The sequence below is a fragment of the Copadichromis virginalis genome, linkage group LG2 (genome assembly GCF_057382275.1).
Source record: "Copadichromis virginalis isolate Kocher_CV1m ecotype Utaka linkage group LG2, C_Virginalis_male_GT1.1, whole genome shotgun sequence".
In the NCBI taxonomy this organism is placed as follows: domain Eukaryota; kingdom Metazoa; phylum Chordata; class Actinopteri; order Cichliformes; family Cichlidae; genus Copadichromis; species Copadichromis virginalis.
The window spans coordinates 7,148,729-7,173,584 of NC_140619.1; the positions used below are offsets into that span (position 1 = coordinate 7,148,729).

At 38.6% G+C, this 24,856-nt stretch overlaps 1 protein-coding gene and 1 long non-coding RNA gene across 2 annotated transcripts; one reads left to right on the top strand and one right to left on the bottom strand.

Annotated features, from left to right (window-relative positions):
• Positions 1–863: 863 nt before the first annotated feature.
• tmem33 (transmembrane protein 33) lies at positions 864–8,592 on the bottom strand. Its single transcript, XM_085469466.1, has 8 exons — positions 8,483–8,592; positions 7,322–7,389; positions 6,515–6,609; positions 6,216–6,403; positions 2,994–3,061; positions 2,433–2,566; positions 2,121–2,204; positions 864–1,910 (listed from the first exon to the last, which is right to left on the bottom strand). The coding sequence occupies exons 2-8, from the start codon at positions 7,367–7,369 to the stop codon at positions 1,781–1,783; spliced, it is 747 nt and encodes a 248-aa protein (XP_085325592.1). The 5' UTR covers positions 7,370–7,389; positions 8,483–8,592; the 3' UTR covers positions 864–1,780.
• Positions 7,820–20,570, top strand: LOC146716898 (uncharacterized). Its single transcript, XR_014922440.1, has 2 exons — positions 7,820–8,003; positions 20,053–20,570. It is a non-coding gene; the product is annotated as an uncharacterized LOC146716898 (long non-coding RNA).
• Positions 20,571–24,856: the final 4,286 nt, after the last annotated feature.

Consider the following 24,856-nt stretch of genomic DNA (forward strand, 5'->3'; position numbering starts at 1 on the left):
CCATTCTGCCAGTAATGTGAAAAATCCCATTAGCCTTTTGAATTTTCAAAGTTTTGGAAACAACTGAATAGTTTTTACTCAAGGATCTGTACCAACTTTTACTCTTTCTCTATTTTTGGGAAATACAAAGTTTACTACTTATCCAGACCCTCTTGGCACCTCTCATTTATAAACATAAAACACCATTTAATTATAGTGACACATTTATTATGTCAATGTTAAAGGTACTTAAAAGTCATAGTCATATATTTTTTTCATTTACACCATTAATAAACACAGTCCTTTACCTATACAAATGCTGGCACATACTGTAGAGAAACTAAAATTTGGTTTTAGTGATGGTATCTTGTCAGAGTTTTCTTGAAAATTGTCTTCTTTCTTGTGCTTTCAGATGACTAACTGGCGTTGTCAGGAGTAATCAGGGAAGAGTACGTGGATGAACTTAAATGAAAGAACAAGCTCTTTTTACTCTCCCACATAAATATCTGTTGTATCATAAAATCAAAGAACTCTTATTTAAAATGACACATAAATATCACACATCGTTTTTTGCAAATATATCCCAGATAAATGGCGTGCAGTGTGTCTATAAGATGTATTTGATATGTACATGTAAAATTGTTTTTACAATGTACTCATAGGGTCTGAACAATTATTCACTAACTCACATTTCTCTAGTGAGAAACAATATACAATTACACTGAAATTATCTGTGATAAATACTTTTATATTAGACCTATGCTTTGAATAACAATTAAAAACAGGCATAAATAAATCCTTATTAGGATTTGTTCATATTGAAGTCAACTATTATAATGCAAGAAATTATTGGTACCAAACCCAATTAGCATTCTTCAACACTATGTTTGTTTAGGAGATAACTTTATTCTCATTATAAAAATGTGGTTTGTCTGTAGGCAAGTAAACACAATTAACATGGCAGGGAAAGAAAAACATACCAGGGCATGCATTAAGCAAGAAACCTATAGCCTAATAAAAAAATGAATGACTCAAAATCAAAACAGCTTTTAAACTGAGAAATGAGGTCAGGGTGCATTCATAAGCATGGCATGCTTTCTGCAAGTTATTCCATTTGTGAATCATACAGCAGAACATCTGGTACCTTAAAATATCCTATAAAATACAGCAGATTATTTTCTCAGTTTAACATCCATTTTGACATCATAGCTACATAAGATTTTGCATGTTGCTGAAATGTGAGTCAATGGCATTGATAGAATACATTTAATATTTAGGCTTTTAGACACATAAGAGCATTGGATGCTTTACAAATCAGACATAGTTGGAAACTGAAAAAGTACAATATGATTATTTAAAGAAATGATCATAATCCATTGTTTATAAACACATGTTCATTAATTTACTAATCTGAGAATGTTAATGTTTCATTATATAATAAGTGATTTTAATGAATAAATAAGACATGAAAGGAAAGAATGATAACAGCCGATAAACAGGGAACCCAGCTGATGTCAAGCTAATGTGCTCGGCCCATCGAAGGTAACAGAACAGGATGTCCACCGCTTCAATGAGGTCACATTAAAAGGATGGAAACGCAAATATCAGCATTAGCCTTCAGTGCATTACTGGCTTGTCTTCAGCTGCACTCAGATACACAAAAATTGGAGCACAGACTGTAAAGTTGACATTCAAAAAAAACGGTTCCTTCCATTGATGGCAAAGTCTTTCCCCATCGAAGTTAAGTCACATCGTACATCTTACTGAAAAACAAAACATGAGGAAAACAAATTTAGTGTAATCAAACCCCCGTGGGGGCGAGGCGGCTGATAAAGGCGATACTGCTGAGGCACATCCTCCTGAAGAAGGCAGGGCAGGCAGGCTTCATGATGAAATGCTCCAAAAGAATTCGCAGCTCGGTGAACAAGGTGCTGAGACAGAAAGAAAAGTACTTCACTCGGATTGTATTGAAAGCAAATTTAATCTAATCTTTGTACCTTCTGAATAGCAGGGCATGCCAACTCTAAACAGAAGGGCCATGTCCTTGGTTGAACCCCAGAGCCTCTTGCTGTGAGGCAACAGCGCAAAACACTGAGTCACCATGTTGCTATGTGACAATAACGGATAATTCAAAGTCTTACCGGCAATATGGATTTCTTCTGGATGTGTAGCGCAGAGTGAGGAATCGGTAATAAATGAAAGGCAGCAATAGGCTCCCCTGGCCGCTGTTGACAAAATATTATTGACATGAACATGTGAAAACTGGACACTCTGTATTAAGATTACAAAGAAGGGCTTGCATTTGTTAAGAGAAAACTGATAGATATTTATGAGATTAACACAACAATAACCACAAAACAGTCACTGCAACTAATCAATATTCACATATCTCTAGATTAGGGATGCTACAATTGGTCTTCAGAAAAAGAAATCGTTGACAGTTGTAAGCATACCTGAACAGCATAAAAATAGTTGCTGGCATCAAGAAGATCTCATTACAGGCAATAAACTTCAGGATATTCTGCTGATTAGTTGTCAGTTTGTCCAGGAGACCCCGGATAAACATCATGCTGTTTGGGCCCATGGTCTTAAAGAAACAGAAAACAGTCACAAAGTGAAATGAAAGCTTTGGCAAATCAACATTTTGAAATGAGCAGTGGGTGCAAGAAGTAAAAGGTAAAGGAAAACACATTAAAAATCATTAGCCTCCAGACTTTAAGTCGCTTAATGGTACATTATACGTTCGTAGTTCAATTTAACTGTAACAGTTAAGTATAAAGTTCTTTACGTTGTGTTTCTCATTTGCCTAATCTCTCTCAAACACACACACACACAAGCAGAGCAGCCATGTAAAGCGCTGCTCTGTTGCAACTGTGTGAACCCAACCACAAACCTACTCTGCTGCCTCAGACATGGTGGCCTGGCTGGTACTAATATCCCATCTTGTGGCTATATAATGTTTAAACTGATTTCACAGTAATTTTCAATAAGTCACTGTGGTGACTCATACTTACATCAAGAACTTTCTTTGTGTAGGTAGTTGCGTGAAGCAAGGAAAAAAGAAAAACTGGAAAGATGCTCACTGGACAACAAGGTTAAGATTAAATAACAAAAAAGAACAACTTCCTCCTAAATAATACAATAATAAGGGAGCATGATTCCAACTACGGAAAAACTAAATCTTTTACTGCTAAGACTAATTGATTTGTAATACTGCAGGTCTGAACCCTTTAAGGACTCCTATCAGACCGTCTTTGGAAAAAAACTGCAGCAACAAGTAAATGTCTGTCCAACTATAGCAGTGAAATAGTGTTTTATTATTGTTTAAAACTAAAAAACACACAATGTATGTAGCAATGCTATCATCTCCATTAGGGCTGGGCCATATTATACCGTTCACGGTAATACCGGTATAATGTTAGGCAACAATAGGAAAATGAAATATCGCGATAGAATGGGAGTAAAACGCGCATGCGCAGTGCCTTTGTTTTCATACGCACATGGCCGATTGTTGAGTGAAACAGATGAACCAGAATTGGTTTGTAAAAATGATGCAACTTCCGTGATGTGGAACTGGTTTGGTGTTTGTCCATCAGATACACAACAAAGCACATTTTTTTGCAGAACATGCAAGCGGCCGTTGTTATTGTCATATTTGTCGGACTAAGATGCTCTTAAATCTGGGAGTAATCTGGGTCCTAAACTCCGTATGTTTCAGGTCAAACAACACTGCAGCATCACTTAGAGTTAAAAACTGTCTAAATTCTTTCATCTTTAATAAAACGATCAGCATTGCTGCTTTACCAGGTGTAACTATAAAGTTTAACTTCCAGGCATCCATGAAAACAAAAGTTATTACATTTAACGGAGTTAGAAGTTAGCAGGAAGCTAGCGGAAGTTAGCTCGCTAGTTTCGCTAGTTACCTAAGCATGATATTGCATGTTCTGACTGAGAGATTTCTGAAAAAAATCAAACGCACAGCTCTGCTATCACTTCCAACATAAATAAAGACAGGAAACTAAACAGCAGTGACGTTTGTAGGGTTACTGAAGTTGGGCTAGCTGGTATATAATGATGTGCTACGTGATCACTAGCGACACAGCTATGTTAGCATAACATAAACAGTGAAGCTGGAGGACGAACACTAACACTTTTCCACTTATAAAAGTTAACGTGAAGGTTCTTCATGGTTAGAGACAAATGCAATCGCATGGCAGGATGCTGTAAACGGACCAAACTTCAGTCAGGAGAACAACTGAGATAATCCATCCACAATACGAGGTTAGTCATTAATATACTGCAGCAACATGGGAATAGAGCAGCTGCCAGAGAATTCAACATTAATGAATCAATGGTACAGAAGTGGAGGAAGCAAGAAGAATGAGTTTAATAAAGTTTGATTTATCTGACTGCTTTGTTTCGCTTAATGTGCCTTATAATCCCGTGCACCTTATGGTCCGAAAAATGCGTACTGCACACTGCAGTTTAATGTTGCAAAGCACCTCTTTTTAACTTCAGTGGATATTATACATGGTTATGCTCAGGTAGAGCTGGGCGATATGAGATTTTTTCATATCACGATATGTTTTTTTCATTTCAGGCAATAACGATATCTATCACGATATAAGCCAAATAACTATATTTGTAAGATTTAAATGTGCCGTTGCTCATAAGTAAAATGTGAAATAATCAGCAGCTTGTTTTTATGTAAATATTTATTTCCCATAATAAGTTCAACAGGGTAGATGTACTTAAGGAACATCAGACTTTTTCAGATAAATAAAGGCAAATATTGCAAACTACACAAAAGGCAGCCGCTAAAGCGTTTAAGTTTCAAAATAGAACAAACGAAACAGACTACTAAATTGTCAATTCCACTTAGAAACAAAATATTAATTCTAAAAATAAATCTTAGTTTGTTTTACAGAAGAACAGACAAAACTGACTAACTTTTGTCAATATCAAATAAACTGAGAACTAAAAGGAAATTCTCAATCTCTTCTTGTTGTATAGCTTAGCTTTTCAAACAGTTTTAACAGTTACTTTAGTCTGACAAAAGCCGAATGACGAATTAGCGCTTCCAGTCAGAGACTGAGGCTACGTCCACACGTACACGGGTATTTTTGAAAACGGAGATTTTCCGTTTTCGTTTTAAAAAATAATCCTGTCCACACATAAAGGCAGAAATGAAGGAAAACGCTGCTATGAACATGGCAAAGCAGCAGGTGGCGCTAGATTCCTAACCGTGCAGAAATATTGGCCAATCAGAAGTCTAGAAGCCTCGGTGGGAAAAAGTAAACAAAGCTGGGGCATAGAAGCAGAACCGAGTCGTATGTGTGGACGGACAGTAACTGTGTGTATGTGTAAGCATTTAAACACTGCAGAGAGTAGAATTAACAGTATTGTAGAAATTCATTTCACCGAAACAATAACGTGGCGCACAGTGTGACGCATGCACCAGTTTATTGTATTTCCAGACTTGCTTTCGGCACATTTACAGTGCACGCTACTCTGTTTTTTGTCAGACTTGAAATAGCCGAAATACCTTCACACTACGGAACTTCTATGGCTCTTCCGTTCGACAATCTCTCCGGCGTTGGAACCATTATCTGTTTTCTCTTCGGTCACGCTCGGTTGATTTTTCTAGTCGGCACACTCATTTCCTCCATTACCTGCTGGCTGCTTCCCAAACAAACACACGTGCGGCTTGGCACTTGTGCTGTACGTTACAAGTCACGTGACGTGACGCTGCGGCTGTGATTGGTTCGGCTCTGCGCTACTTAATTTGGATTGGCTGATTATTTTATTTTTTTAAGAGGACAAGAGCGGCGAGGTCTATCGCGATAGCTTAATTTCTCTATCGAGTAAAAGTTATATCGCGATACATATCGTTATCGTTCTATCGCCCAGCTCTATGCTCAGGATATGTCAGCCCATTTCTACTGGAAATGCCTTTTGGTTAAACTTTCAGCAAGGAATTTGCATTTGCACTGTTACATTTTTATAAAGCTTTAATGTACATAAAAACCAGCTTCTTGTTTAAGTGAAAATAAATGGAAGGTTGTCTTTTTGCGCTAGTAATGTTGTGGAGTTGTATTTTGTCTCGCATCAATTATATCGTCGGTTATATCGTTATCGCAAATTTTCAAATATATATCGTGATAAATATTTTTGGCCATATTGCCCTGCTCTAATCTCCATTTAATCTTGCAGACTTGCTCATAATGAAAGGATACTTGTAATGGGGTAGGAGTTGACCAGGATGAGTGAGTAGAGCAGGTAATGGCAGCTGTCCTCCTGCAGAGCCTGGGCCAAGAAAGCTCTGCTCAGCTGAAAGCGTGGAAGCCTCTGGTGTAAGCGAAGCGCACTGGTGAGGGCATTCGCTAACAACGCTCTCTGATAGAAGTTAGCTGCTGCATAGGGTCTGAAATATACAAGCAGTGACAAAGACTCAAATGCTGATTTTGGCTGGATTACAATTACTTTTAAAGCTAATTGACATTTATAATTAGATGATTTTGCACAGTGAACTCACCCCAAAACTGGTAGAATGAACATTACAGAGCAATAGACAGTGAAGAGTCGTGACAGCCACATTGCAGTTTCCAGCTTGTTGCTCATTAGAAATTGCTGCAGAGACACAAAGATGCTCAACATTAAACCGAACCAATCCCTTGTTCTTGTCTCCATTTTTCTCATATATACTGGTAGCAGATTTACTGACTTTAAACTTACAGTCAGGTTCTCTCAGTGGCTAGCATAGAAAATTCAGCCAAACTAAAAAGCATCTTAATGCAATCTACAAGTTAATTTTACCGCCTTGCCTTCAAAAGTCAGGGGGCAGCTGCAACTCATCTTGGTCATCCTCATTCAACTGATGTTACTCAAGTGAATGATTGGTAGTGTATGTCATCCAACTCTTGCAAACAGCACTGAAATACATGCCACACATCCCTACTCTACTTGCCCCCTAAGATAAACATGTTTGGGTGTCAAAATTACAGATTTAGGATGAAATCATTCCAATTATATGTAGAAAATAAAACAATCTAGGGCTAAAGCACTCAAATAAATAATATCAATTTTAAAAAAGTAAACTGTTCAGTCAAAACTATGCATAGCACATACATTTTGTAAGGGGCTCAAGATATCTTAAATCTTAGCAAAACTGTTCCCAATTTCTTCAAAATATCTGATAAAAGTTCTTGATGAAACAATTAACAGAAAATGAAGCACCATTTTCTTTCTTTTTTTTCTGACCAGGATGCGTACAATCAGAGTACACCTTTGGGCACAATAATACTGGAATATTTGAACTACAGAGTTAAAGCAGCCAACCTACCACAGGGCCTAGCTGTGGCGGAGGGTTTTGTTGGTTTGCATCAGCCATCTTTGGGGGTGCTGGTTTCTCTGTTGGGGGAAAAAAATTCAAGTTTAGAAGTAACCCTAACTGCTCATTGAAATTTCAGGTCACCTGTGATTAGATGGACAATCGATAATATTGTCTAGCAATTACATGTGATCACACGATCACAACAGTGTGACATGAGTACAAGTGATGAAAATATCATCCCTTCCTCAATGATGATTTTCACTCTCTGGCTTGAGTTTCATCAGCTTCCTGAACAAAATATATGTCAATATAAAACCATTGACAAACTGTATCACCAAGAGCTGCTGTAAAACATAAATCTTCCACCAGACATCTGTCAATTATTCTACAGAAATCTCATAAAAATGACTGATTGCAAAGGTAAAATAATTAGTAACATTAATTATTATTGATTCTGAGTTTTTCAAGCTGAAACCACAACTTTTGTGTTTCACTCTGTTAGTTTTTTCCATCCTTTGTTATTTTTAAACTGGCTTCATTTAGATTTTAGTCTGATGAACAAACAAAAGAGGCCACCTTTGGCCTTATGAATCTTTCACCATATACTGGTAAATTTTAACTTTCACAAAGGTTCCGGATTCATCTATTAACTGACGCTGGAGATGGACACTTAGATGATCTATTCGCTAAGGTAAAATCGGGACGATTAAATGGTTAACCTTTGTAAGCACAAACTACATATGAATGGGACACATGGAATCTAACAACGATCATTCCCTCTAAAGGAAAGATATACCGGTAGCTAGCTGGCGGATGTGCTAATTTATGCTGGTAATGACTTGTTAATAACAGACACTATAAGGCCAAATGGTTAAAATATCCAGATACTGCTGTTAAATCCCAGACTGATGACTGCAAATTTATCATAAGGCAGCCCTGTGTGTATTTTATTAAGGCTAACGCTGTTTAGCAGCAGGTGTATCTAGAATATTCTGTTACCATCGTTACTAGCACGTCAGCTACCGCCTCAGCTAATAGTTGCTACCTAGGTCGTACGTGAATGCTTCCCTGATTACTTTGTCAACGTTAGGTCGCCCGGCAGTTTAAAGAAGACTTAATTAATAGCTACACCTGACCCTATATATGGCAATAATAAAGCATTCTGCTTACCAGCGCTACAGCGTTGATTTACGTCGCGTGCTAACCGGTTAACGTGACAGGCAGAAGCTTGGCACTCTGGGAACTACTCTAGTAAACGATCAGCTGACCTTGTAGCGTAAGACGGGAAGTACGCTATTTCTCGCGATATATCAAAAACTGTCTTAATGTACCTAATGAAGCTTTGTTTTATAAGTTTATTGAAAATTGTGCTCCTGACAGATACCCTCCATATTAGGCTGTAGGCAATTAAACGACTAATACTACAATTGAACTAATGAAGACTAAACTAAAATTATACATCCAAAGCATTCTAACTGAAGTGAAACGACAAAATCCATTCCGTAAACTCCCCCCAATATAAACAATACTGAAAGCTCAAACTCGAAATTAAAGAACAGTGAATAATAAAAAAGGATATATAATATAAACAGCTGTAATAAATCAAAAACTACATAGGTTTCGCACAGAACATGATAACCAAAAACGAAAACATTAAAAGCAGTTTTACGTTAGTGATATACACAAAATCGAAATATTCAGAGGTGACATGAACATGGAAAGCTAGGAACATAGCATGAAGAGAAGGGTAAACCACGAAGCGAAAGATTAGAAGTACTTCAAACGCAGTGTGTATCTTTTAACAATAAAAAAAAAATAAAAAAAATAAAAAATTTTTTGTTTAATTTAATAATTTTCTATTTATTTTTTCTATGAATAGAAAGAGATAATAACTTATTTTTGTTTATTTATTCCCCATATAGAGGATACATCTTTATTGTCCATTTTGCTGTCTGGCACCAAAGATATTCAAGGTTCAAGGTTCTTTATTTGTCACATGCATAGTTATACAAGTATAACACACAGTGAAATGTAGCCTGACACGCTCCTCGACATGTGCAAAAAAATGTTATAAATGTTATATGTCATAACAAGACAATTAGGAGATGGAAGTCTAACGTTATCTAAAATTAGTAACGATATTGGTGTTGTTAAAAAGCACCTCTTATGCCCGTTTAAAGGAAAAACTGCGCCTGCGTCAAAGTCAACGCCCATATTATGGTCCTCACAGAGCTCTTTTCAGTGGTATTTATTTATTTTAGCCTTAGCACTGCTCAGAAACGGTACTGCTTGGATTAAAAATTTTAGGTTTACTGGGCTTTTTATTAGACAATAACAATATCGAATTTATTTTTTCCCTTTAACCAATCTCCTTCAGTAATGGTGAACCTTAAATCTACTACCACAAGGGGGCGCAGTCGACCAGAGCATCCTTCTGCTGCAGGTTGGCCTATAGCATGTGCTGAAAATTATTTTAGCTTTAAGTGCACCTTATTTGGTCCCATCATGTTTTAAAATCTTGCATCTGACTGCTGCTGTGGCGCATATGTCCGCAGATTATTGGCACGAGTGTCGCAGGATGATGTGTTTGCTGCAGATGCCATTTGAAAATATAGGCAGTGTAAGCACTGTAGAATCTAATTATTTCTTTGCAAAACCTAATTAGGCATTAAAAAAGGTTAACGCCAGCGCCTGAAACGTTTTTGTTTAATAATCCCATTACTGACGGCTCATCATGTATAAAATGGTGCAGGAGGACACTAAGTTTCCACTTGTTAAAGGGAATCTCTGAGAAATAGTCGCAGATTTTTGACACTATCTGCGATCGGAAATTAGGGCTTGTAATTAAACTGCGGAGACTCAGCACAGCACAGAGTAAGTAAGGCTGCAGCGCCCTGCCTTGCATGCATTTTCTATGTTTAATTGATGATTCTGCCTGCCTGCTTCAAAACGTTATTACTATTTTATCTTTTTTCTTCTTCTTTGGGCATGACAGAACTCTCCGAACGATAGCGTACACTGAGACTAGACCTTGATGATTTTTTTAGGTGTCAGCTCCTCTCGGACCATTACCAGTCACTAGAGAGCTCAAGGTGAGAATTTAAATGAGAGAACATTATGTGGCCAACTTTTAATTTGGCCGAGCTCCCACGGAAGAATGGAGCGGGTATTTGATAAGTTTCGCAGAGAGAAATATGTCACAAAAATTATAATGTCGATGTTTTTGCAGAAATGTGGGACTTCGGGGACGTTAATGATACCAGTATAAGTCCCGCATTGCTGCTGGGTGGATGAGAACCAGCTGAGGAAGCTTTCTAAAGGTGAAGGTTATTGAAATCTCAACATTATCGTTTGAAAGCAAATGGGACAAATATATATCATTACTGTTTTATATTTATCACGATTTTGGCTTTTAGAAAGCCAGACTGCCTTTAAACATTTTAATGATTAGAAACCCCTTGAGATCAAACACCAGCATCAACAAACTCGCAGTTTCGAATAATTTACTCGATTTTTTCCTTTTCTGTGGGTCGAGTTCTGTGGGTTAGGAGCCCAGAACTTAAAATATGACACGATTTTTTTTCCTAAAAAGTAAGAAAAAAATATAATAGAACACAAACAGCGTAAGTCTGCGTTTAAATAAAATAAAGTAATATAAAATCTAAAATAAACAATCCGGAAGCCAGCCAAAGTAATGATAAGCTTTGAAATTGTCTTGCCTTCATAATGTGGGGCCCTTCAATCTGTTTTTTCATTTTTTTCTTTTTCTTTTTTAAACTGTACTTAAATTTCGATTTTTAAGTGTTATTGTGGTTATTTATCGTCCGAGGACACGTACGACTATCAGTAACAGGGAAAACGATGCAAGTATTATACTTACAGAAATTGACTTCAGCAGAACAATATCTATTGTCTTTGATCTAAAGAAACACCCTTTTACGCATTACGCACTCACTTTATTCCGCTTTTAATCTTTTCCTTCAAAGCTTCTTCAACAGTTTTCGAGAGAAAAAAGAAGGGAAAAAAGAAAGGAGTGTGAGTGACAGACCAAAGCGAAAAGCTTCTTAAAGAAATAAACAGTCGTGTATGCTTAAAGGAATGCGCTTGTAGTGGCTCCATCTTAGTCTCTGAATCTATTCGGACAAAACAAACAGGGCGTGGAAGGGGATGAAAATCGGGACAAGCGAGGAAGAAGATGTTAAGAGAGAGTTGGTTTGATAGGGAGGAAAAGAAGGACACGGTGAATTTCCCTCAGACTGGTTAAAAGAACAATAAAACGAGTTATCAACAGACTCTGGCCTTTTTTCTCAAAGAATGCGTTTCAAGCTTATTTCACGATGACTGCAGTGATTAATGGTGGGTGTGAAACCTCTAGGCGAACTGATGAGGCCGAATGATATCTTTATATCTTCAGGTTTAAAAAGTGAAGTTGTACAATTTATACAAATGAATGTTTTTGCTTAATTTTGATCCAATCACGCGTTGGAAAAACATTTGAACTGCTTTAAAACTCCCAAAGAAAGCCGGAATAAAGTCAGACGCGTACCAGATCTCCCCCAAGGCTAAAGGAAAGACAAATATTTACATACCCGTTTACCTGCAGTAACTTGTCAGTTATTTAAGTTATTTATTTGAGTTTGCTGTGCCTGTTTTCACTTCTGTCAGCTGGTTAAAATATACTTTGTTCTCTTGGCAGATTTTATTTGGATTAGGGTTCTCTTACAATCTTAATATTTTTTTTCACAAAAGATAGAAAACAGCACACTAAAATGTTTTTGATTAAATATTTTAGGTTATACAAATTATCCCTTAATTTTATTAGACCATGCACAATTTTCAAAAGATATCCTGCAAGTGGTCATCTTACACATTATTGCTTTAACAGGCTGCTCTTATATAAGGCAAAATGACAAAAACAGCATGTTGACTCCTGATATTGGACCATCTTGTTGGAGATTTAGACCTGGAATATTTATTTGAGCTAAACACTTTTGGAGGAGATGTGATCTACTGTTTAACAGACAAGTGGCTCCAGTTGTACCACATTTTTGTCTGTTGTTTACATGTAGTGTGTTTTCTTCATTACATTTGTAACGACCCTCAGTTTGTGATGGCCATTACTGTCTGCTGCTGTATGTGTTTACACACTAAAAACTGTTTTATCACATTTTGCAAAATCTCTGAAATCTTTTTTCATGCCAGCCTTTTTTATGCAAGTGCTCAGAAATAAAACCTTCCCTGACATGTTGGCTTTGATTGACATAATGATCACAGAACACTTAAGGCAAATGAAAATGAACTTGTTTGGAAGGTAAAACGTTAAATAGATTTATCTTCCTGTAACAGGGGAGATGTGTACAATCATACTGTATTGTGTAGCCATTTTAAATGTATTATGTGAGCCCTTATTTCTTTTTAAAGTCTAACGTACATCTATCGATATTATAGCTCACATTATATGAAATTAGAGCAATTTGCATAGATGCACATAGTTCTGGTTTTTGTCTTTCTTTTTGATCAGTGTATATTATTTACTGATCAGTCAGGGTATCTGGTGTCCACGCTTAGCACTGAGCCAAAATCTATTGAGATAAAAAGCAAAAAGGGATCTACCAGAAAGCTGACTTTTCCCCTTTTTTGGAAGTAAAGCCATGTTTGTTTGTGGCTTGAATGGGGGTTCTATAATGGAACTGATGGCATCAGGATTGTCACCACAAATGGTCTGGGCGTTCTGCAAGGCTGTTTGACAGAACCTATTATGTCATTGGTCACGTCCCTCCACTCCTTGCTCGCTTGGTTTTGAATGGGAGTGAATTAATCAAATGGTTTGAGAGAGATCAGCCAACTTAATGCACTTTGTGTCAAGGTCTGCAGTGATCTGGGACCTCAGCCCCCTTCTACCTGGACTTCCTGCATCTGAACATATCCATGCATGGACTGTAACCTGGCTGAATCAAATTTCTAAAGGGACATTTATTATGCCACAAAAACTGAATTGTCTCTGCCCTTTTTTTCCCCAAGAGACTTTTTATAATATAGCATGAGTTGCCATTTCATCATTTCTGTAGGTACTTATTAGGTGTTAAATATACTGGTATTGAAAGTAGCTATGTGTCTATGGCACCATTTTTTAAAAATGTTATTTATGTAACAGGCTAAATCATATATTTGCGATGTTATTGGACTGTATGAGTCTGGAGTGGAAGACAATTTAAACAGCACATGGCTATTTTTTTATGTATTTTCTAACAAATCAGCCTGTTTACTATTACTATTTTGAAGTTTAGTTTATTTAAGATCTTGATGAATTTACTGCTAATAACAACCCCTAAAACAGAATTTATAACTAGATTCTGTTGAGGGGTGTTGTGACTGCTCACTTAATGACCACAGAAATCGAGGACTGTGACACCAATCAGATTGTTTCTTCATATTGGATTTACTTAATTTCCATGGAAATTCACTCCTAGGGTTTCTTGAAGTTTATCAGATTCCACCCGGACAACAAGCAGTAAAGAGGATCTGTTGGCTTCAGAAATGATCCTGAAATACATATATTTTTTAATCAAAACTCAGCCACCATCGTATTTGTTTTCCAGGAGTGTAAAATGGTCCAGAGTCGAGCGCCGTAACGTTATTGCTTTATCAAACACAATCAAAATGCGAATTAATCAAAGCACTCTGCGCTAGAGCACCTATGCATGAGCATTGTTTGGTTGTAATGGATGGCTTTAAAATTTGACGTTATTATTTCCCGTCATTTCTGGAAACAAATTGAACATTTATTGCATATATATTAAAAATTATACAGTCGTCAAGAGAGGCTGATGTCTCTTTTATTGAGGCGCACCGAGAGGTGAGGTCTCACCGGATCAATTTCCCTGTCTTGTTACTCCCGCAAGAGGATGTTTGGAAAATGCCTGCACCGCTAAATTGATTCAGAAACGAATTCATAACTTGAGGCGTTTAAGCAATTTTGTGGCGCCCAGTTTTTATCCCCAATCTTTTCTTTTATTTCGTGTTTTGATTGCTTTAAGCACCCAAACAAAGTTTTATACCGTGGAAACAGGTTTATTGTCAGTTCTGCGGCCTTTTGTCCACGTTTGCCTATTTTTCATTCTTTACAAAAAAATGCATTTAATACACTGGGTTTTGGGTGGCTTCGCAAACATAGCCATTAAGCAGTCACAATGCTTTTATTGTGCACTTGATCTCAAAATAGAGGCTGGTCTGACTCCAGGATCCAGACAAACCTATGGAAAAGGCCTTGTCTTTGTCTGCCTGTACGGAGATGAATGGCCCGTGTCAACCAGATGATTAGTTTGCACTATTAAATTGTCAAAAAGGAAGGATTTTTCCCTAATAGTGCCTTTTCGTGAAGAATTATGGAATTCAGAGTTGTTTGCGACTGCCGGGGAACTTGCAGGGCTTTGCAGGGGCGAGGGCGAAGGTCAGACAGAGTTCTCAGCGCTGCGTCCAGTGTAGCACAGCAGTCAGAAGGGAAGTGGAGACAAATGTAGGCTTATTTCCTACACCATGGGAAGATTAATACCTATTGTTCGAGATGACCGATATCCTTGCAGTGACATATGATTCAACAAACTGAGGTGGGTTTATCTTAACGCGCGATAAGTCACCCAATTCTTAAAACTTAGTGTGTAATTGCGCACCAACAACTCGGCACAAATGATCAGCAAATCGTCTAAGAACACTCATATAACTTAAATTGGAATTATTTGTTCAAATTTAAAATAACGAAGCTGCTGCATAATATCAAACGCACAAAATGTGCAGTCTTGCGCCAGATCTGTCGCTGCACATTGGCTGTCTTTCTGCACGCCCTGACAGTTCTGCTCCAGCCAGGAAACCCCCTTCCATCCCGCTCAACCTCTATTCTAGTGCCAACGTTTTGTGTTAAATGTTAACAACTTGGCCTGATTCATTTAATCGCCAACAAATCTGTGTTGACTCTAACACTCGCCTCCATTGTGCCCATTATGCGCCTGCCCTCACTTGAAGATTTATGTATTTTTGATATTAAATTCCTTCTGTCATCAAGACTGCTCTCTTGTTGACTTTTCTTGACCTGCCGACCTCGTTCCCCAAACTTTCCCATATTTAACGCGGGACCCGCAGCCTCCTCCCCACCAACTTCTTCTGCTCTGCCATAGCTGAATGCTCAGTGGCTCCTTTTGTTGGCATGTGCTGTTTGCACTGTTCTTGAACTTCAGTGCGCTGCCCTGTCCTCATCCTGTACTTTGAACTCTGCAGTAAAATCTTCCGTCGAAAAAAAAAACACGCATTGTTCGCCAACGGATGGAGTCAGTCCCTTAAATGTTGCACACTCTTTAATTTGCTATAAAACAGAGTGGACGGACTGTCCGAGCATCATAATTTGGCCGATGTGACGGATTATTATCTGATCCTTGATGCTCACTATCCACGCAGTCTTGGCTGGATTTGTGTGCTCCATCCACATGATCCAAACTGCATTCATCCTCTGTTGAATCAGAGTGACGGATGCCCGTACCTTTGCCATATATGACGTCCATGTCGTCTATACAAGCCTCCCTCTGGTTGCCCAGCTTGCTAATTAGTTAAACAAACGTTCATACTAATGATCCCACTGGCCTGGTGAGCTTCGGGGTTTTTGTTCGCCTACTTTCCCCCAACTTCCCCCGCTGGAAACTTGGCCCTGCTGACCCGAGCTATCACGAAGCTGTGTAGATGGCTGGACCGCCCTGTCCGGAGTCCAACCCCCACAGAGGGCAAAGGGCAGCGTCCAAGGCCCGGGAATGTCACCACCAGCTGCTTGCGGTGACACCATTTACAAAGGGGGCTTGGTGAGCAATCCTTCTATGGGTTGTCAGTGTTGTGACAGTGCTGTTCTGACATTTATTTACTTGTAGGATCAAAACTGACGGTTTGGCTTAAGCAAAGAGCCAAGTTGTACATTGGTTCAAAGGTAAAGAAAGCATCTGCTAATGCTTTATAAATTAGTTATATTCCACTAATAATGAGATGCTGGCAGTTGGCAGGTGATGAAAACTACCTGACTGGGGAGAACAGTCTGTAGATAATCTGTGTTAATTACTGACTCGTAAAACGTATTAATGCTAATAACTATAGACAAGAACCATACAATTTATCAGTGAAGTATTAATATGTTTAAATAAGGCATCAAATACAGAGGTTAACAACCTGGTAGACCCACGCTGTAACTTTTGCCATCGTAATTAAGGGAGGAAAGACCCCAGGTCTAATAGCATTGTGTTTGATCATTTGAAAGTCAGTAGTTAGAAATTTGCAGCTTTTTTCTTAGTGCAGTAAATAAATAAATAAATAAATAAATAAAAGCGATCTGCAGTCTAACAGCGGTAAGTATCTATGAATTGCTAATACCAGCAACATTTAAACCAGAAAGTGCTTTCGCAGCAATGCAAAATGTTCATGCAACATATTTTTGTGTTTATTCATTAGACTGATTAATGAATGCATCGCCTGCCAGAGAAGTGATTAGTTAACAAGATTATTCCGATTAAATATTTAATAATGTTGTCATTCTTCCACCAATATAAACAGTGCCTGGGGTAAACTGCAGCAACGCAAATAGTAACGGTAATTATAGGCAATAAGGCGGTCATAAGCGAAAGGTTTGTGCGTTTATGTGAAAGCTATCCTGGGTTTATGTCCCGCTCTTCCTAAATTCAAACGTTTTTCTTTCTCTGCAGCGCGCCGTGCGGTTAACACTGGGCCCATTACACGTTGTCATTTGTGGCTCTTGGTGTTATTTGGACAATGTTTGGCCATTTACCCAGCCTGTGTCTGCGCGCTCCAAGGAGGTCTCGACAGAAATTGATACTAATTGCAGGGACTGTACACTGCTGGCTAGTGGAGCGCCTGCAGGCAGTTGGAGGACCTGCTTGTCACCGCCTAATTGACAAGGGCTTGTCTGTCCTGGGAGCAGCTGGTCCTAAGCACTGGCGCACAATCGCAATCTTGACACGGCCTCCACTCGCCTGAAGGAGTTTTGAGGGGAAACGCCGTTAAAGGGAGATTTATTGAATCTCCCTTTGGGTGACGCTGTATTAAGTACGCAATATAGGCTTATATCCACGGGTGCAAAAGGGAGTCACACTCCTGGTATTAATAACAGAAGGTGGCAATTAGGCCAGACAGGTGACATTTCTTGTGACATTATGAATCACAGCAAACAAGACAAGCGCGGGTAAATAAAGGCTATGTGAAATCGCTTTTAAGGAAAAGTTATTTTACTTTTCGCAGCTACATGACACACAATGAGCCTGTATGCGCAAATCGGATGACTTCAGGGGGATGTGTTGCACCAGCCATTCAGCTGGCTCAGACACAAATAACATCACCCCTCACAGTAAAATAATCAATTCATTATTCTGGCCTGTTTCTATTAGACCATGTCTTTATAGCTGAATGCATCAGGAGGAAAAAGCCAAGCAAGTATTGTTTTCGTCTGCAAGTGGAAAAAGGTTTTCCTGCACTTTCCCACTGCCTGTAAAGAAATGCTGCTTTTCTGGGCCTTTTGAACTGAAAATCGTGATTTTTCCCCTGGTGTTCTCCGGACGCGCTCCTTTCTTTCTGCGGAACAATGACAACACTGGAGCACCCCGCCGGTGCGCCACAGTTGGGGATCTCCATGATTGTTTTGGACATCTTTGGATTTCATCAATCAAAATGACTGCAGTTTTCCATAAAAATGCTGAATTTGGTCCTGGAACCGAGCGGGCAAGGTAGAAAATACGAAGCTGTCCTTCTCGATGATAAATGGCCATCCTTTGATTGAGCAAATAGAGAAATACGTGCCATAGTACTGAGAAACAGGCGAAGATTGTGAGGCGAGGACTCATGGTCTTGCGTCAGATCATGCCAGAAATGAATCACCACAAATCATTAGCGACTGCATTTTCCCAAACCCTGGAAATCTGTAAGGCTTAAGAGCAGGCTAGATCTTAACTGATCCACACTTACGTAAAACTTAAGTAGCTTAATGGCCACTATTACCAGAACGATAAGTATTACGCACGCTTAAGAAAAATGTTAAAACTCTTTTTACACTAGTGCCATGAAGGTTATTTTTCAACTACTCAAGCCGAAACAGTGAGTGACAGACAGACATTAAGTTCATCAACGGGTGCCATATCATACCGATAATATTGGTCTTTATTTTACCAGGTTAAGTGTAACAAATGAAACGCGTGCTCATAAACTTAAAGGAGGTTTTGGCCTGGAACTATAGGGAGCTGGTCCACTATTCCTGCCCTCCCTCCCATCCAATAAACCTCTATTAACATGGAAATGTCACATCCCATTGACTAAAACTCAATTATGTGCAGACTCGCAGCATCTTTAGAGTGGACTAAAACTTTTAATTTCCCCAAAAAGCCGTTTTGATTTAATGGTCATTCAGAAGCCCATGAAGGTGTTCTATCTAAATGGCCTTAATGCCGCGGCTAATTATCCAGTATTGACATATTGTCCCGCCTCAGGGCAACAGGTCAGCAGTTGGAGATTAATGACACCGGAAGGAGGTTGTAGGAAGAGGTAACAAGGAAACCTGACTGTAATTTTTTATATTGCAATATAATACTTAAGATTTTGTTCACTTCAATGTTTTCGGCTATAACAGGCCGTGTAATGTTACTCAGACATTGTTGGGGTGGTTTTTACCTTCGTGTTTACTGCTCATATAAAATCCCATCAATGGCCCTCCTACATTATTTATTATTCAAATGAGAATTTATAGTTTCTACTTTATAAGTAGCGACTTTCGGTTTAGGTTTGTATCTTTCTTTTTGCTTTTATCACCACGGTTATATTTCTGTTTTCATATAGCGTATTTTCTTTTAATGATTTTAGGCTAGTAGTGCATTCTTGTAAGGACTCTTCCCCTCCCTCATTCCCTCTAAAAGATACAACAGAACTGACTGGCTTGTCGAGCTTGAAGAATTGTTTAATTTCAGAGCCCCGGCGTTTCCTGAGGTGAGGTCTGCATTGGCTGCTAATAGAGATCTAATTGATGGGCCGAGTCCCGTTTCCGTGCTCTCTCTCCCTTTATTGCGCCCCGGCGTCTGCTGTAAAATAGGTCTGTAATCAGATTCCGCCTATTCCTCCTGGAGCAGGATGAGAGCTCAGGGCTGCGGAGAGAAAGAGATGGGGCAAAAAAAGAAAGAACAGGGGGGGGGGGGAAAAATCGTTATTAAAAAAGTTAAGCCTTGAGTAGAAATTCAACATACTGTTGAGGCTTGATGAAAAAGAGGAAAGTCGGCTTTAACATACAAATTGCCTGACTTTTCTTTAAATAAACCCACATTATTACTATAGAACCCTCCAGTGCGGCTGCAGCACTCATTAGTGATTTTTTTTAATCTGTCAGAATAGCCTTTTTCTCCTTTGGGATTTATAGGTTTGCAATATTTTTTATACTGAACTCTTACAAGATTAATATAGATCTGTCATAAAAGGCTTTGATATTGCTGACAAATGCGCCTTCTATAATTATTATTTTAACATGGTTATATGTGCTTTCATGACTCGCACTCTTAGTTCATGATCTAATCAAATATCACACAGTCCACTGTTGTCATTCACCCAGAAGGTACAGAAGATGCCAATCAAATCAGACTGGCAGCAACAGAAACACACTGATTCTCTATTTTTTATTTTTTTTTTGCCATCTCCTCTGCTTCTCTCTCCATCTCCTATAGAGCTTCCTGGAAGGCTGTGATTGGCCGTCTGTCTGGGCAGTGATAGCAGCCCTGGAGCCGAGGATGATTGATGATGGCGAGGGCAAGGCCGAGCGCTAGCAGCATAAAGCCCCATAGATGCCTCAATAAAGAGCCTGGCTAGTGGAGAGCCTGGGCCCCGCTCAATAGGGCCCCTCCGCCTCTAAGGACCCACGGCTAGAAGAGTGCATGGAGAGAGGGAGAGGAAGAGAGGGAGAAGGAGAGGTGCTCTGTTGTTGGATAATCTGTTTAGCTATCGAGCCAGCAGCCGTCTGAGGCTGGATAAGTGCAGCGACGGATGTGTGTGGGGTGAAAATAGCAGGGGTTGGCTGGTGGAGTGCTGGAGGGGAGATACAGGGAAAGAGAGAGAGGGAAAAACAGAGCGAGAGATGGATCATCCAGTCTCAGCATGCATAATGGAAAAAAGGGAAGCGGATGAACCAAACTGGAAATGAGATCTGCAGGCTGCTTTTCACACACACATACACGCACACTATAAATGATCAAAAGCCAAAAAAGTTGACCACAAGAAAGTGACTGGAGACTCAAACTGAGTGATCTGACCCCAGTGCTGCCACTCTGGTGGCCATTATTCAGCCTACAGATGCATAACTGCGGTGACCTTTGCTTCAGCAAATCAATGAGACCCTGCTAGGTTGGATTCCTTCGGTGCTGCGTCCACGGCTGTGGCCCCATGCAGCCCTGTTGCAACCCCTAGTTCACAGCAACTCTGAAAAGCACAATTAGGCAATAATCTGCTCCTACCAAGCCAGCTTTCAGCGACTCCAGCATGGCTACACGATGTCCTGCAGACCCTCCTGGCTGGAGTTGAGAGAATGGACTGTTGGCCTGATGACTGTTGGCCTGATGAGGGTCTGGAAAGATCAAAGTTGTAGGGAAACATTTTCCAGAGCTTGGGCTAATAAGGACGAATATTAAAAAAAAGTTTGCTATCAATTTACAAATAAATGAAAGTTTCATAACAGTTGCGGCCTGGTTTGAATGCGCTTCTCCCAAGAATACTTTGCACAGATTTTAACTCATTCAGATCTGCATTTTCTTCCGTTGAATTTGTATTGCATGTTAATGAACATTGTGTTAACGCATTCTAAAAATAAATCTACCAAAGTTTTCACCAACTACATCTGCTCTTTGATTAATCTGCTCTTGCACACCATGCAATAATATTATATATATATATATATATATATATATATATATATATATATATTCATAAGCACATGTCCAAACCATATCTCACAAATTTTAGAAAGGAAGTCAAGATTTTAAATTTAAATTTAGAGGTTATCTGGCACTGGACATTGAATGGAGGATTCTCACCTGCATGAAGATTCAAGGAAAGGTATAAGGGTTTGTAAGCCATATAAGAACAACATATCCCAGGACATAGTTACCGCTGATGTGTCCTTGCAGCACAGTGACAGGAGGGCATAGCATCGGAGGTCAAAACAATGGAGGTCAAAAATGGAATCACAATAACAGAATAAACACACATCTCCCAAATCTTACTAGTAACCCAGAGCACAAATTTCTCCAGTGAATGAAGGCATTGACTGTGAGGTCAGTTTTTATTGCCTTATGAGGTTAAAACTAATCAAGTTTTTGCTTTCAAGTCTAACGTCCTCAGGCTGTTGAGACCTCAAAGCAGTAGTTGACTGGGTGATTTTAGGTGAACCTAAGCAGAAGATTCAAGTCAACAACATTTTAATAGCAAATTGTAATTTTAGTAGATTAGAGAATGAGGAGAAGGTGTTTTTTGATATGTTATGATAAAACCAATATAAAGAAGGCATAGCTATAGCATGCTTTATATTTGTATGTTTGCCATGTAAGATGTACCAAAAGTCCAATAAATAGTCTAAACTTAAGATATTTGCAGTTATATTTATCACCGATCCAACATCAACACTAAATTGGATATCCAAAGTTGTATCAGTCACTGAATTTTCAAGTATTTGATCCTAAGGATAATTTTAAAAAACAGGATAGACACACTGCAGACATACTGAAACAACAATCACGCAATTTCCTATTAAAGCTGGAAGCATTAAAGAAAAAACTCCATCTGTAAACTGAGTAGAACAGCCTGAACAAGAAAGAAATGTGATTCATTAAAGCGATTAAAGCCAAAATAGCATCAAAACCTACAGAACCTAACCTCCAGCAGTGGATTAGCAGGTAAAGGAAGAGTCAATGAATGTCAGCCAAAGAGTCAAACATTGAAGAAGGTGCAGGGGCTGTCCTTGAACAATGATGCCTTGCTGCTGACCTGGCCAAAATGCCCACACCCTGAATCAAAGGTGGTAGTCGACTGAGCATTCGAAATGACTGCTAAAGGTGCAAAAAAGTAGATGAGTCTTATAGAAGCACTACAAATACACATTTTCTTACCAAACACTAAAGAAAAAGTTAAGTTTGTCTTTTAGGATATTTCTATTGCAGTGCTGCAATAACCAGGCAAGAACTTTTAAAAGAAGAAAAAAACACTTAACTGGACAAGAATTAACCCTGAGTTAAAATATATTTTAAGAGCACTTTAACAAATTAAAAGTAGACTAGAAAAGAGGTACTTCTGTCAAAAATGGTGACAGACCAGTATAATCCACTCACATAAGGATTGATTTGAAATAAAGGTGGATGTAGAGATGTTCAAAATAAACATAAAGCAACATGATTGTAAATTAGACCTGTACTCAACTTTTGCCGTTTGTTGATTATTAATGTAGTGTATTTAACTAATTCAAAATATATAGAGCACAAATTATATCAGGACACTGAGCATTTTAAATTGTTTAATATTTTAGCAGCATTGCACAGGGCGAAAAAAATTCACAAACCCTCTTAAAGCAGGTTTAGGGCCACACTGTCTGATCAGACAGGACTTCGGGGTTTTTAGATGAACTGTATGAACTCTGGGGACGGACTTACAACAAGGAGAAAAATAAAAACAAAGGAGACAGCAAAGCTAGAAAACACTGGTCAGGTTTCAAGATTCAAACAACACAGGAAGACTGGTTTAAAAACAAACAAACGAACTAGGTTTATGAAATAAACAATAATGATAATGACTAATGTTCAGGAGTGTGAAGCTGCTTGGCTTTTCTGTCAACCCCTCTTATCCATGGCCTGTTATTAGGGTTTTGTAATCTCCTTATGATGTGAATGAATGACTTGTACTATTTACTAATGAACCTAAAACTGCCTAGCTAGCAACAAATTACATCTTATTGCTTTACAGTCAATTAAAGCCACAAGAAAAATCTGTGTGAGCAGTTCAAAAGCAATAGGTTGATGAAAGATAACAATCAAATGTGTCTTTATTGATTTGTGATTAGTGTGGGGGGCTCATTCGTGGGGTATCCATAACTTGATTTTGTCTCATATTTTAATTGCTTAATTGGAGTGATTATTTAGCAATGGGAAACCAATCCACCTGTTCCCCCCTCTGTACACGTGAATGAGTCAACAGTGCTTGAAAGTCATGTTGAAGCATACAGTTACAAGTTCTGCATTGCAAATAAAAGCCCCTGCATTCAAATCCTGCTTCTAAACTCCTTTTGCAGTAAATTATTTTTATGTGACATCCATTCATAATTTAATATTTTAGCTGGATGAGGTTAATCTGATTTAAACTAGTTTACCTACTAGCAGTCAGATATCTTAAAGGACCAGTAAAAAGGAAAGCCTCAGATGCATCCTTTGTCATAAAAATGCAATATTTGGATAGACTTTTTATTTTTATGGTGCATGTCCAAAATTTGGTCTCAATGGTTCATAGTAATAAAAGCTGAAAAAGACTTTGTCTATATACACTCAAAGCGAAAGCTGGCTGTGCTCTTTTCATATTTGTGGTTGAAATGTTAATGTAGTGGCAGAGAACAATCTTCCAAATTACAACTGAAAGTACATTTAGTTCTTTGTCCTCAAACAATGTCTGGAAAATTATCTGTCAGATGTCAGACTCCAAAGTAAGTTGAGGGCAGTGGAAACTAGCACAAATTCACCTCAGTGGTGCTGGCTGGAGTTTATGGTGTTTTGGGTATAAATCAGGGGGATACATGCAATGTTCACTGATGCTTGTGTGCTGGAAACAAATTAGAAGGTTTGTAACAATTTCCCACTTTTTCCTGTAACCATTTAGAAACTGATGAGAACAGTTGCTCTAATTTTAAAAGCAAAATGTCTTCTCCTTCTTGCTTTAACGTGAGATGAGTTTAGCTTGTAGGCTAGTATAACACCTGAACTCTTTCACCATGGAGCCATCCTGTTACATTATGTGCAGAATTGGTGCAGGATTCTCTTGCTGAAATAAGAAAATTCATATTGACTTGATTACTGCATATGTTTCTCCACTATCATGAATGGTGCTTTCAGAGATGTTAAGTTTTCCATACTGTGTACACCCCCATACAATCCCTGGTAATAGTTTTTGAAATGTGCACTCGTAACATGAAGTATAGTCCCCCTTATCTGTGGCTGGGATGTACTCTTTGTCCATGGACTCCAAAACGAATTTCAAATTTTCATTGCCACAGGGCAGTTTTCCACTTCACTCTATCCATGTTGAAGAAGTTCAAGCCTGGAAAGGGCAATGCTATTTCTGGAATCTTCTCTCAGTATTTTATACGTATATTCTACGCACAGTAGTCTCAATGCATGCTTGATCATCCAAGTAAGTAAATCCAAAAAGTTGACACTGTTGATATGGATGTTTTTAATGATGGTCACATATTCAGTCACATTCTCTGAGTCTTTTAACGATATT